Source organism: Paramisgurnus dabryanus, chromosome 20, assembly GCF_030506205.2.
Source record: "Paramisgurnus dabryanus chromosome 20, PD_genome_1.1, whole genome shotgun sequence".
NCBI lineage: Eukaryota > Metazoa > Chordata > Actinopteri > Cypriniformes > Cobitidae > Paramisgurnus > Paramisgurnus dabryanus.
The window spans coordinates 33539011-33554235 of NC_133356.1; the positions used below are offsets into that span (position 1 = coordinate 33539011).

Consider the following 15225-nt stretch of genomic DNA (forward strand, 5'->3'; position numbering starts at 1 on the left):
GTTTGTGTGTGTGTGCGCGCGTGTGTGTGAAATTAAGACATAAAAATGTGCAAAGTTTTTACACAAGCTTCAGTTGCATCACACACACTGAAGACAGCTTGAAGCAGCAAGAGTTTATTTCACATGCAGTTGTAAATGTGCTACACACTAAAAACAAGCGCTGCTTAATAGCACTAACAGTGGTTCATTGGCTCGTAATCATAGGGGAACCATTTGAGTGCCATGTAGCACCTGTGTAGAACCATAAGTGGTGCTAGAGTGGTGATAAATCACCCTGTATGGTTATTTTATAGGTACTTTATAGCACTAAAAATGGTTTTCCCATGATTACAAGCTTTTATTGCTATTTAGCACCATTTTTTTAGTGTAGTGAAAGACAAACTGAGAATTTGAGTATATTGAAAGCAGTCTTATAGTTTTCTCATAGTGCTTTTCAGTTCCTTAAGAGATTACCTTTCTTCAATTTGATTTCACAACTGATGACAGAGTTGTAGTTTATTATAATATAGTTTATTTTGTGTAGTTGTCTTGTAAGGTTGTGCTACCATGGCACCATCTGTATTACAAGCAAGATAATTAGCATTCTCATTGTAACAATACATTATATCTATCAGCGTACGCTCTCAGAATAAAGGTACAAAAGTTGTCACAGGGACAATACCTAAAAAGGTCCCAATATGTATCATTTTGGTACAGATGTCATGTGTACCTTTGAGCTACCAGTATGCACCTTTTAGGAACAAAAGTGTACTTTTAAAAAATGGTACAGCCCCAGTGACAATGTTTGTACTTTCTTGTAGCCTACCTTTTTTCCTGAGAGTATAATATAAGACTTCAGATTCATTATTATGATCTTTAAGTTTAAATGTATGAAGCAACTATTGAACAAACATGTGTAGGTGAGTAAATCAGTACAGTAAGTTTTGGCTGAAGTATTTCATAAGTATGTACCAGTGAGCACAGTTACACCACCTCATCCTGACTGACTGTTGTAACATTTCTAAAAAAAGTCAAACTCAAAATGTCAAACAGGAATTGTTCCTACTTTAAATAAAAAAGAGGAAATTGCTGGACGTTTAAGATTTCCACTGTTTTGACAGTTTTGGCTGGACAGATCACTGCCAATTCAATATCTGTCACTGGAAATAATGTGAAACACATTGTCCCACATCCTGGCTGAGCCTTATTTTTATCTTTTAATGTGAGAAAATGTGTCACATGATTTGTCAGAAGGCCTCTAGTTTTGTCTAAATTTCGAAGACAACCAACATTTGTTTTCTTAACTGCACAATAGAATAGCATTATCTAGTTTAAATAAGTATGTTGTTTGGATAAACGTTGTCTTCAGTGCTTTGCAGTTATTTTCCAGACTTTGAAACACTTTGGATAGCTTTGATCCAATCCTTGCGTTCGTTGGCTGTAGCCGCCTGCAGGTAGTAGTGTATCTCATCTGAAGTGATGATTTCAAATAGATTCCCATCAACATCGTATTTCTTTGCTGTCAGAGGTTATATGAACAAACAAGCACAATAAAGAGAACGTCACGTTATCATATGCATTTGTCACATTATATCAGTATGTGTATTCATTGAGATTGAATCTATGGCCTCTGCTAACCCTGTGTTATACTAATTGAGCTTTATATATGAGTGTGTTGTTGTTGTCGTCACATTATGTTGATGTCATATAGATTAACTGGGCTTATTTTTCATACCATCAGGCACAAATTCCACAGCAGTCACCACCGATCCACGTAAGTGAATGGAACCTAATGGATCTTCTTCACCCTTAAACACACAGACAGACAGAGCAAAACATCTTAATACTCCTACAGATCTTTAAAGATTACAAAGGACTGCACATTAACTCACCTTGGTGGCATCATAGTAGTGGATGTAAGCTGGATCATCCCTAAGGATAAATTTCCTGACTTTCCAATTCTTTCTGCGATGGCCCTGTTAAAGAGAATTAAAATAAGGGTAGGTGAAGAATGTAAACCCCATGCATCAATTAAAAAAAACTTTTTTTAAAGTTTAAAAAAACACCAAACATTCATTCTTTTTTAGCATGTTTACCCCTTAAAGTCCAATTGTGGAGTTGTATTGTTGTTTATATGTGGTGTTTTTAAGGTGGTAAACTATTTCTGGAATTCTGACTTATTAACACTGTTTAAAGGTAGGGTAACAGATTTGATCCTGAAACATTTTTAGTTATGCTGGTTAAAAGTCTCCTCACATTCTGATAGCAATGACTGTGATAAGTTGTTTAAATGTATTTGTAAAAATTTATGTCATCTGTGAAAGGCGTAGGACCAAAAAATGTTCAACAAATCATAGATTTCGGTCCGAACGGACGTTTCCTTTTATGTCCCTCATACGTAAGCGTAATTTGAATTCCCACCGCGCAGCGAGTCTACGCAGATACCATACGTCATCGGCGCGTTCACGTGCTCTCTGTCTGTAAACAGCGAGAACAGCAAACTTTTCTGCTGAATTGACAACCTACACAGGAGCAACAAAACTAAAGGCATCTTTTATAACAACAACAGCAAAAACTGCCTGGATCAGCAAGAGCAAAAACCCAAATGAACATCGGTAACTTTACTGCTTTACCACGAGATGCAAACAGCTACAGGAGGCAAAGGATCTGAAAGGATCGTTGCACTGTTTATTTTGGTAAGGAAGTAAGCGATATGTTTGTATTGAGATGGATTCAGATATTCTACTTTGATGAAACATTGTGTTGCTTATGAAATTTGTGTTCGTTTACGGATTAGCATAACGATATAGTTACTACGTTTACACAATCGAATGTGTGCTTAAACTAATTCTGATGTAAACCAGTTGTTTATGTTGGTTATTTTGAAAGTGTTATTTAACTTTGTACTGCAAAGTTTTCTCACTGCTGAATGAGACATGAGACGTGACCGTCTGATCTGTGCGTGTTCATGTGTTTTGAAAGAGGCGTGACTTTGGATGGCGATTTGACTTGAGGGTGGGATCGGGATTTCATTGCTAGGTGGCTACCGTTAGCATTTTTCAAAATGTGTTACCCTACCTTTAAGAGTTGGCTTTCTCATGCTAAATATAGGCAAAGTGTCAAAAAAGCATGAGGACATCTGACAGAGTATTTCTGTGCTGAATGCACTTTCACCAGGGTTTATACAAGTTTCTAAAAAATTTCAAACATAAAAGATTCATACGTAACAATCTTCCTTTACATTTATATGGACAATTTAGTGCAGGAAGTACAGTGGAAGTCCTTATATGGACACTTTAACCAGAATAGCACATCAGTGGGATCCTTAATAATATGTTAAACTATTTTGCCTTGTATAGTGATGAGAGTTGATGTCACGCATGATGGTGGAACCGGAAGGTTTAAATAGGGAGGTCAAACAGAGCATACCAGCTTTAGTTATGGCATGAGGAGTTGGTAAAGAATGAGACTCTCCTTCTCTATCTTAGGCAACAGAGGTTATAGTCATAACCAAGCTGTTCCCTTTCGAGGGAACTCAACGCTGCATCATGATGAGACACTTTGGGGACGAAATACCCACTATCCCATAGTGAGTTATATCTGTCCAGGTCTGAAAGTGTCACGAGCACAGTGTATAAATTGAAGGGGCTGGGATGGTCCCGGACCTCCTATAAGCATTGAGGGACCCCCTATAAAACACAAAAATATAATATAGGGGGTTCCCTGTTTTTTTTTTTTATTAAAAATGAACTAATATGTGAATTAAAAATTCTCACGCTGAGCTGCCACAAAGCGATACTGTACATTATTTGTCTCAAGTGCACCTCACAAGGTTTTCTTTAGGATTTAAAGTTTCATGGTTGAGGGAAAAGTATGATTAAAGTACGAAAAGTATGTTTAAAGTACTATTTTTAATAAAGTACGATCTCAACAACCTTGGTTGAAAGACCCTTGTTCTATAACTGATCTACTTTAGCAGCCAGACCAATGATTTCCACATATCTGGGTATGGGTGGATGTGACCCCCCAGCCTGTGTCTTGAAGCGAATGATTGTCAACAAATGTCTGATTAATTTAGTTTAATATTTAATATTAGTATATATAATGTATATATATATATATATATATATATATATATATATATATATATATATATATATATATATTTAAAAAAAGCTAAAAAAATATTGGTGAAAAATACATTTTGTAAACGTATTTCAAAATATAATTCAGCACATACATTTTTTGGCTATTTTTTAATATTTTGAATTAAAATTATATTTGAAAATATGTTTTTTTGCCATATGGGGTATTGGAGCGGAATTTATAATTTGCAGTAGTGGAGAACCGGGGCAAAAGTAACACGGGATGAAAGTAACAACGCGATTTTCTCCGAGCCCTGATAACATTTGCATCCCAAACTATGACAGCATCTTTAGCACGTTACCCGTGACAGAGCTGACAAATATCGCGTTATTTTCTCATGTAAATCCAGAAAGATGTTTTCAACCATGATAAGTAAATTCCTAAGCAGTCATTTTTTTCTGATAACGCATTGTGTCTCTCGTTTGATGTGTTACAATACTGATCAAACTAACATCCTAAAGTTTGACTTCTCAGAGTTTTTCAAAATAAAAGTAAATCGGGTTTAAATTTGAGGAAATCCTGTAGGGACAAAAGTAACATTTGTTATTCTAATTTGATTTAATGTTATTTTCAGAGGGTTCAAACTGTTGAAAAAATGTTTTATTTAAGTTTATACTGTTGGTTGCTTTTGAAACTTTTGATAAAACTGAAATTTAAAATGAATGTAATTTTTTTATTATTTTTTACAAAGATAAATTACAACATATGTTTGCAGTTACATATTAACCAGGTCACAGTCATGTATATTTAATAAAAACAAGTGTAACACAAAAATCTATTTTGCTCTGTTGTGTTACTTTTGACCCACCTGTGTGTTACTTTCGTTCCTGTGAAATTACACAGAAGTCGTTTTATATTTGTTCAAAATTACACCTGGTATTAATAGACCACACTTGTGAGTTACTGACCAAAGCAAAAAATAAATCTCTGTCTGAAACATTATCTTTTAAAATTAGGTTTTTCTGAAAAATGGTACTATCGCCCCTGCTCTCCCCTACAGTATAATGTCTTTCTTTCAAACTGTGTACACCCTTACAAACATATATTCTTCGGTACACACATGCACAACACACACTCTGACATCCATACCAACACACACACACATGCTGAGTCCCAATTCGCCTACTTATACTTGTCATGCCCGGTTTTGCTGTGTTGGGGTGCTCACTCTATTTTTGACCCAATTTGTTTGGCCCGCCTTTCTCCTCCCAGGCTGAAGGGGGAGTTGTCGTTTCTAGGTGTATCTGATAGCAGCTGATGGGCAGGACTATAAAGGACATTTCCTGCCAGCTGTTCGCTCTCTGCTCTGCACGTTTTGATGGCCTGGGCTCTGGCCTTTGTGCTGGCAGCAGTGCCTCCATCATACTCCTTCAATTGTTGTCTTTTGGCACAACACATATGCTGCGTCCGAAACCGCCTACTACATACTATAAAGTACGCGAAAAGCAGTAGGCGAGGCGAGTAGTATGTCCGAATACATAGTTTTCGAAAAACAGTATGCGAAAAGTACCCGGATGACCTACTACTTCCGGTTAGATTTTGCAGTGTGCATACGATGGACGCTTCACTATCCCATGATGCCCCGGACGAGGAGTTATCCAACGAAGAAGAAGAGGCACGCGGCTATTTTCGCGCTGAAATGACATGACGTGATGACGACGTATGTCACGTGATGTAGCAACATGGCGGATGTAGTACGTCCGAATCTCATTCATACTACCCGGATTCATACTATACAGTACCTACTGTTTTAACGCCAAGTAAGTAGGTACTTCATCTAATTCAGTACCTACTATATAGTATGGGGTTTCGGACGCAGCCATACACTTTACTGATTTGCATTACACTTTTGATTAGTCTTTTCTTTTTCTACATTTACTGACTTGATACATTTATTGATTTAACTTAAGATTTTATTAATAACTTGAATGATTTAATAAATTACTTTTGATTTAACTGAACAGTTGATGTGGTCTCCTCTATGTCATTGCTGCTGTGAGCTAAGTAGTCGTGACATACTACGACCTAAAAGTTTTTGTGAGGAAAACGTACATACTTTTGAGTGTGTAGCAAAAGAGTATGCACGTTCTGGGACATACTTCGATGACGTCATGCACCATGAACGAAAACGTGGTTGCCTAGTTACGCACACCACGACTGTTAACAATATTTCATTCATTCTTATAACTTATGTCAAATACAATTTTATTTACTATTCCCATCTTTTTTTCTCATCGTTTTTTTCCACAATAAATTTTACAATGTGTCCTACCCAGTTGAGGAGTGAAGCAGAGCGTCATTAGAACCAAACGCAGGTCTTTTGGGAGGCGGCTGGTTCTGACGTTCATGTGCAATATGTGTAACGAAAGCTACTTATTTTAAAGTCAAAATATTTAAAGTTTATAGTATAACTATTGTCTAACGGATTTTATACTTAATTTCATACTTATATAACTCAAAAATACCTCAATGAAAATGAACCATGCTTTTACTATAGTAAAAGTGTAGTAACCATGTTTCTTTGGTTGGACTAATAAAGTTAACATTTGTACAGCCACTGTATTACTACAAATAAGTCAGTGTGGTTAAGCTCCTCCCTCCCGCACGCAATGGGTTGTGGGCAATATTAGAGTGTGCATTGATCTGCACTTCGAATTCTATATAGTAGATCATCCGGGTATCTTTGGGATACTCATTTCAACATACTACGATTTGGGACGTACTAATTCTAGTTTCGCATACTATTTAGGATGGATAGTATGCAAATTGGGCCTCAGCAACACACACACACACTCTCTTAGCTGCATCTTTAATTTAGTTTGCATGCAGTGCTCTATGCCTTTCCCCTCATTTGATTGGACAATGAGAAAACATATATGACACTGGGCTCGTTTCCGCTCAGAGCGTTCCTGTAAAAATGCGTGGCACGGGAGGCAGCTAAAACCCGAGATGTTCAAAGTAGATAAACAGTGAGTATAACGTTTACTGCCCCTAATGCCCCTAACACATCCAAAATGACAAAAAATAACTACATTCAAAATGAGAACAAAGAAAGCAGGTCAAGCTCACCCCCAATTATAAAAAAATCACTATTTAAATAATAAATTATTGTTTTTAAACAACAATGTCATAGCAGTATGCAAAACATAATTTGCATTGATTTTGTTTTAAAAGGCTGAAATCGTTTTGTAGGATAGGTCCCAATCCTCAGACATTTGAGCAAGTAATGGCAGATACTGTGTGTTCCCTTCACACTGTTAAACCGGTTCAGATTCTTACCTGCTTCAGCAAACAGCCTTGTTTGACTATTGCTCCTCTGAACTCCTCTTTCATAATCACATCTTCATCACTGGAGTAACCCTCACAGAAGAAGCCGCTATCTGCCTGAAGATCAACACAAACGTCTGACATAAGAGCCTTTAGATCACTTCCTAAAAAGTTATTTACACATGGTGCTAGTGAGTAACATCGGTGTCCCCATATAGACAGCTGCTTATAAAGAAACTATTTGTCAGGAAGTGAAATGAAAGCTCGAAAGTGACTCGGCAAACAACTTCTCTGTGGAATTATACTGTAAATTTAGTGGCTGTTATGTGAGTTTTAATAAATTTTATCATGTTACACACAACAATTAAATGAAATACTTTTATATAGCCCACATAATACAACAGGTGTTGCCCAAGGTGCTTCACAAAAAGTAGTATAAATTATTACTTTAACATTACAGACATAACAACCAGGACAACCGTAGAAAGCAAAAAAGCTAACCTACACTAGCAACAAGTCCAGTAAAACACACGATATATTTAAAAAATTTGTTTTTAGCAGGGCCTTGAACACAGCCAACGACTTTGCCAATCTGACAAAATAGGTGCCGATGCCCATAAATAGGTGGAATAGCTGCTTTTAACAATATATATATATTTTTTTAATGGTTTTTTTTTTTAATTACTAAAATTGTCCCCCTGCATTAAGGCATTGTCATCTCTGAGAATATAAGCAGACATCTTAGATAGCAATAGAGATGTGTTACCCAAAACAGCTCGTTTTAGAAGTACATCTGTGATGCTTTAAATGCTGCAAAAGCAACACTCTAGGTGAGAACAGAGCCTGCAAATAGCAGCGTATGGTTTGTTAACTCACAAAATAGTAAAGCGCATCTGTTTGGTCCAAGAAAGCACTTTCTGTTCCTTTCTCTGCTGCGTCTTTGGACAGATCTCCAGCAGGCTGCAGAAAACCTTCATTGAGAAGCCCGGTGGCCAACATCAAACCTTCAGGTCTGTTTCGAGCCTTTCCTTCAGAAATCAACCAGTCGATCACTGTGTTTCCTGTAGATCAACCATAAGAGGATGAAGCAGATGATTCATTTGCAGGTGAAACATGGCTTTAACATTTTAAGTGTTTTTTTCTAAACATTTTAAGTCCGCTGCATCTTAAATATTGTTTAAAGCTCTCCATGAGTTTCCAGTGAGATCTCACATCTCTACCTGTGCTCAGAATCATATTTCTTATCAAAATCATTCAAATGATCAAAGGGTGTTTTCACACTGGCACTGTTTAGGTCAGCCCAAATCGGTCCGAGTATGGTTCGTTTGGGTTGGTGTGAACACTCTGGTGCACACTAAACGGATTGTTCGGCTGTTGCCGAACTCTGGTGCGACCTATATGTGGTGTGAACGTTGCTCAACCTCGGGCCGAATCAAATACAGGAAATTCTGGACATGTTTGAGCCACTGGGCTTCTGTTGTGACATGAACCATGTGGCAATCTTGGTCCGTTGCAGAGATTCACCGTCTCCTGAGGTATGAGCTGATGATTTCATAAATGCACATCTTTCCTCCACACACAAAAAGAGTGACATTTATGGGATTTTTAGCAAATGGCTCCGTGAGAAGGGCTTTAATAGATCAGTTGCGCAATTCAATCTTAAGATAAAGAAACTTCACAAAGACGTGCATAGTTTATCTCCATATCTTGCTATCTTCGCTCTTTGTGTCTGGGGTGCTCTTAGGCCGCACCACGGTGCGCATCAACATGTGTGAAAACACGTTAAGCTATTTTACCCACAATCATTTTTAGGCTATAGGTACTCTGAGTCAGTGCATGTAGTGAGAAGTCTGTTTTCTTAACCTTTGACAAAGCAATGTTTGAGCAATATAGCATTTATGACTTTTTAAGTAAAGTTAGTAGTAGTTAAGTAAAGACTTTATTTCTGAAGAATTTCTTCACTGTCAGAAAAAATGTGGGCCATTTGGGTACAGATATACATTTGCAGTCTCTTTATAGGTTCAAAGGTGTGCTTTTTGAAAGGGCATTGCCCGATCGTGCGCACTATAAAGTCTGCCTGAAAGTGAAACATCAACAAAAATACACTTTTTAAGATTCTGCTGTTGCCACTATTTACTTTGCAATTACAGTTGAATAGATTTTAGACACTTCCTTCGCAACAGCCATGCATTCTTATATTGTAGCTCATTTCAAAGGTGTTATAATTACACTGTAGTTCCCAGTTGTGAGTTGTAGTAAGACAGGTTTTGTCTTTCATTTGCAAACAATGACCCTGGTTCTTCTTTTTACCAATGAGTTTTTAACTGATCTGATATCTTACCTGTGAAGCAGTGATTAAACTGTCTTTTATCCTTTTCTAACTTCAGCTCTTTAACTCCTGTGTCTTGATCTTTCATTAAGACATACAGCTCACTGAAGAAAGACAGAAGAGTCTTTATTCAACCCATAGTTCTTGAAGCAAGAGAGTAATAACATCACACGTTTGTCACATGATCCATATTTGAAAAAATAAAATCATAGGATAATACCTGAGATTAACACTTTCTGGTAATCGAATTGAGCGGCGTGTTGACTTCCTGGCAAACTTTTTACCCCCCTCTAAACAAGAGATTGCTCTCTTAATATCTTTGATCCAAAGCTCTCTTTCCTCCAGAAAAGTTGCTTGGAAGAAATGGTCCTGGTTCTTAGCTGTGCTGACCTTAAACAGCAACTGTTGGAAAACATCTTGAATACATAATTGGGAAAAAAATAAGGTATTTGAGTAATTTTCTTATAAGAAACACATTGTTCACCGTTTTTTTGGGGAAATCCTGACACGGGCTGGTAAGAGTTGCTCCTTTAAGCGGGATCATTCCCTTTGGACTGTTATCAGTCTTCTTCTTATAAAACTCTATGGCATCATCTGCTAACACCACCCACAACACCTTCCATGAGTTCAGCACAGTACCCTGCAGAAAAAGAGCGCTGCTGAACCTCCTAAACTTATCAATGTTCAATATTACCAAGTGGCCGCTATAAAAATGAAACACACTGTCAGCATCACATTCAAGGAATTCCTGCATTTTGGCAGAGACAATGGTGTGTGAATTTCCTTATATGTTTCATTGGTTCCTTCAAGTGGACTATATACAGTAGTGAAGTAATAAAGGGAATAGTGAATCAGGGTATATGGGGAGATTTGGGACCCAGCCCAGGACCTAAACTAAGTGGATCAGATAAAGAAGACATGCCCTGCGTCTAAAATTGACTACTTCCCATATATATACTAGTCAACATTTGAAGTGGATCAACAACGTTCATCAAAGTTGTCCTAAGATAAGAATGGGTATTGGGTATTGGTTTTAAGACAACTTTTAGGAAAGGTTTTGATCCACTTCATATGTTGACTAGTGTATATATAGCAAAATGCAAAATGAGCAAAATGAGTGATATGGCTGAATCAGACATACTGTAAAGGGGAGAACCGGGGCAAAAGTAACAAAGTGATTTGCATTCCAAAGTATGACAGAATTATTTTGTCATTGTTTCACGCCTGTAGATCTATAAAGCTGTTTTCAAACACTATAAGTAAATTCCTAAAGCAGTCATTTTATTCTTATAACGCATTGTGGTTCTCGTTTCATGTGTTAGTACTGATCAATCTACAGTTTATGTAAAGCTATAAGTGGCAGGCCGCTTTTGAAACATTTGATAAATTTAAATTTAAAATAAATGTGATTATGTATTTTTTGATTAACAACTAAATTTGTTTGCAGTTACATATACTGTAAACAAGGTCATAGTCCTGTATATTTCCTAAAAAGAAGTGTAACACAAAAATCTGTCTTGTTTTGTTGTGTTACTTTTGACCCTGTCAGCTTGGACAAAAGTAACATTGCGCTATTTATGTTCAAAGTGAAATTATACTGAAGTTGTTTTACATTTGTTCAAAATACCACCTGGTATTACACTTGTGAGTTATTGACCACAACAGAAATACATCTCTGTGTAAAACATTATCTTTTAAAATTACGTTTTCTGAAAAAATTTTACTATCGCCCCTGTTCTCCATGTGGAAAATACCCAGACAGTCCAATGCTTTCAAAGAGACATTTAAATATCCTTTGAATAGACACTATCATGTCCCACAAGATTTTAAGTTTATAAATTAGAAATAACAACAAATGTGAACGGCTTGCATCTCTTTATCTAAAAAACAAAACATAGCAAACATTTAGATGCACAGGACAGTTTGCACTTCACTCAAACATTATTTTGTCTTTTTCAGTTCTCTGTTTTAGGTGGCATGCAAAGCAGTGGTCAAAATATCTCTTTACTTTCAGTTGCCAGATTCGGATGACAAAATTACAGCTTTTTTCACTGAGAAATGGGAAATTTAATGAAATTATGTGAACAAACAATGTTTTTGGGACCCCTAAAAGGTTTCACAATTATCAATCATGATTCTGGTTTTGGGAAAGTATTTTGTTCCAAAAATAAACTTTGTGGATAAGATAAGATAAAAAAAAAACGCAGCATTATAAGTAACATGTAAATGCAAGCATCCCCAAAGGAATGCAAGCGATACAATACTGTATCACATGTATCACAGCACAACTAACTTTAAATCCCAATGTCATAGAAAAGATGTTATAAAAAATATAAAAAAGTCACGTCTTACCTTTTTCACTAAGTAGCCCTCTCTTATCTGTGTGGGCTCCATGGCAAGCTGGTTATCTTTTGTAAGGTGCAGCTGTGAGTGTCAGAAACATGCAACTCTGCATGAGAATTTATATCTCTGACGTGTCTGACCTCTGTTGACAGTTATAGCAGTTTTTGGTAAAGGGGAAGTTGCACATAGCCTATGACAGACAACTTTATGGTCAGCTTGTTTCCTCTACATTTATAACCCACACATCGGATGAGTCAGAGGTAAATGATAGTGACTGCTTTCTGCTTATCAATGATACAGAATGTTTTACACCATTCTGGTCATAATATCAATTTAAATAGTTGTATTCTTTTGAGCGTACTAATGGAAAAAAACTACAGCTTTATCAGCAGTCACACTTGTTTCAGAAACAATGCTTTCACCGGAAGTTAAGAGGTTTGACAGTGTGTTTGCGGTCACCCAAGAGGGACCCAGCCCATCGTTCCTGTAGGGTTTAGGATATTTTGAATAACAAAACAAAGAAGTTGTGTTACATCTCTTTGATATATACAATCATGTTTGCTGCTCTAAGCAACAATGGTGTTAACAGAATAAATGTGTTTCTAAAAGTGGTTTTGAAAAGTGAGATATGTCGGCTCTTGATGTCTTCACACTGGAAAACTCTTCTTCTTGAAGCTTCAATGTAACCTACGGTTGTACAAAAATATTATGAACACTCTTTTTGTCATATGTGAGCCAGTCTGTGAAAACCCAGCTGAAGTCATTTGATGTGCTTCCACATAAAATCATCCTACAAAATGTAAAGCAGGGGATGGGAGATTGGGTATAACAAATACATACTGTATGTAGATATAAAAAAGAATATAAAATGTAGGGTATACAAAAAAAATTTCAGTTTACCTTTATTCGATTTGTCAAAGGCAGGGGCGTTGCTAGACATAAAGCTCTACTGGGGCACATACCCCCCATTTTTTGCTGACTTTCTTTTGAAAGCCTGCTGTGTGCAAGAAGTGTGCAACACTTCTATACGATGTCCTTTGCTTAACCCACTTTTCTACAGTGCAACAGTTACTGCGAAAGATATATACAAGTGTATTCTTCATCATACCTAACATTATTAACATGTTTGGAGGCATAAATGGCATAACATGTTTGGAAATAATGACAGCAGAAAAATATTTTCTACATTATACAATGACAGCAATGATTAACAACTTATTTTTACAAGAATATTTTTACAAGAATATTTTAAGAAACCAGTCATTTTGACTCCTATACTAAATAATCTCAGTCATAGTTACTGCTAACTGTTATGTAAGTTAGTGTCCTAGAGTTTAATATTAGTGAACTAAATATTAATTTAATATCTGAAAATACAGAACAGTATAACACATACATCTGTTGATTTTCTCGGCAACAATGCAATTCTATAGACTTGACAAGAGGTTTTCCTGAGATTTTTCCTCTAATGTTTGAGACCCGACAGGGTCAGGATGTAGTTTGTCTTACCTCCCTTAAACTCATCATCTCTCCTTTCTTCTTCCCTTTCCCTGCTTTGCTCAAAACATTTCTGATGTCCATCTACAGAAGCCAATATAATGATGGAGTCAAAATAATATAAGCATTATTATTTAGAAACTTACTTTAGTTTCGTTATGCTTTCATAAGCACTCGCGTGGCGTCACCTTTTGAATGTGGTTGTGCGCTGGTGAACACAAACGAACGCGGCCATGGATACGTGCGTGCACGCGTCAATGCGAATGCTTCGTCGCTTTTACAAGCCTAAATTGGGTAACTACTTTGCATAAAGATCCGTTTTTGCCGCGATTGTCTTTGTAAAGGATTGCACTAGTTAACTGGTTAAATTTAAACTTGAGATTTACACTGGGGCACAAAAGATTTACACTGGGGCACGTGCCCCACTAAAATGGGTCTAGCGACGCCCCTGGTCAAAGGTAAACATTTTAATGTCAGCAGAGTAGAGAAAAAATGTCACAGAGAAAATAAATGAAGTCTGTCACTCAAATTATTTGCAAAATATGAATGAAGGAAGCCGGTTGGCTCATGCGAAATTTAATCACCCCTTAACCAAACTCTTTATCAGACATTTTAACAAAAGAATGTTCCGACGACGACTGTCTTGGCGACTCTTCTTGAAAATCTGACCATGAACTCTTTAAGCTCCACTTGTTGGTTCTCAGGGCAGAATATACATTTATATTTATACACACACACACACACACACACACACACACACACACACACACACACACACACACACACACACACACACACACACACACACACACACACACACACACACACACTCTCACCTAAAAGATTGTGGAGAAATGTTGGCCCATATTGATAGGATAGCATCTTGCAGTTGATGGAGATTTGTGTAATGCACATCCAGGGCACGACGCTTCCTATTCACCACATCCCAAAGATGCTCTATTGCAGTGGTTTTCAAACTGGGGGCCGCGAGATGGTGCCAGGGGGGCCCAGTTTTATGACATTTTATGAAATACATTAATTTATCATGAATTCTGTGTAATTAAACCTAAAAAAAAATAAGGCTACTAACCAAAAGCACTACTTTTTTGTATAATTTAATGTTTTTTTTTTTTTATTAAAATATTGATTTTTAGAACAGTTTTTTTGTCACAAATGTTCTTTGGGGGGCCGCGAAGGAATGCACCGTACACAAAGGGGGCCACACGCTGAAAAAGTTTGGGAACCACTGCTCTATTGGGTTGAGATCTGGTGACTGTGGGGGCCATTTTAGTACAGTGAATGCATTGTCATGTTCAAGAAACCAATTTGAAATGATTCGAGCTTTGTGACATGGTGCATTATCCTGCTGGAAGTAGCCATCAGAGGATGTTGTACATGGTGGTCATAAAGGGATGGACATGGTCAGAAACAATGCTCAGGTAGGCCATAGCATTTAAATGATGCCCAATTGACACTAAGGGGCATAAAGTGTGCCAAGAAAACATCCCTCACACCATTACACCACCACCACCTGCCTGCACGGTGGTAACAAGGCATGATGGATCCATGTTCTCATTCTGTTTACGCCAGATTCTGACTCTTCCATCTGAAATCGAGAATTGTCAGACCAGGCAACATTTTTCAGTATTTTAACTGTCCAATTT

General features: G+C 37.0%; 1 protein-coding gene across 1 annotated transcript; it reads right to left on the reverse strand.

The window, feature by feature from the left end:
- Positions 1–135: 135 nt before the first annotated feature.
- plek (pleckstrin) lies at positions 136–12228 on the reverse strand. The gene is made up of 9 exons (XM_073812843.1): positions 12074–12228; positions 10206–10361; positions 9942–10123; positions 9734–9825; positions 8269–8453; positions 7405–7509; positions 1872–1955; positions 1715–1787; positions 136–1498 (listed from the first exon to the last, which is right to left on the reverse strand). Exons 1-9 carry the CDS (start codon positions 12113–12115, stop codon positions 1359–1361), a joined length of 1059 nt encoding a protein of 352 aa, XP_073668944.1. The 5' UTR covers positions 12116–12228; the 3' UTR covers positions 136–1358.
- Between the last annotated feature and the right edge of the window lie 2997 nt (positions 12229–15225).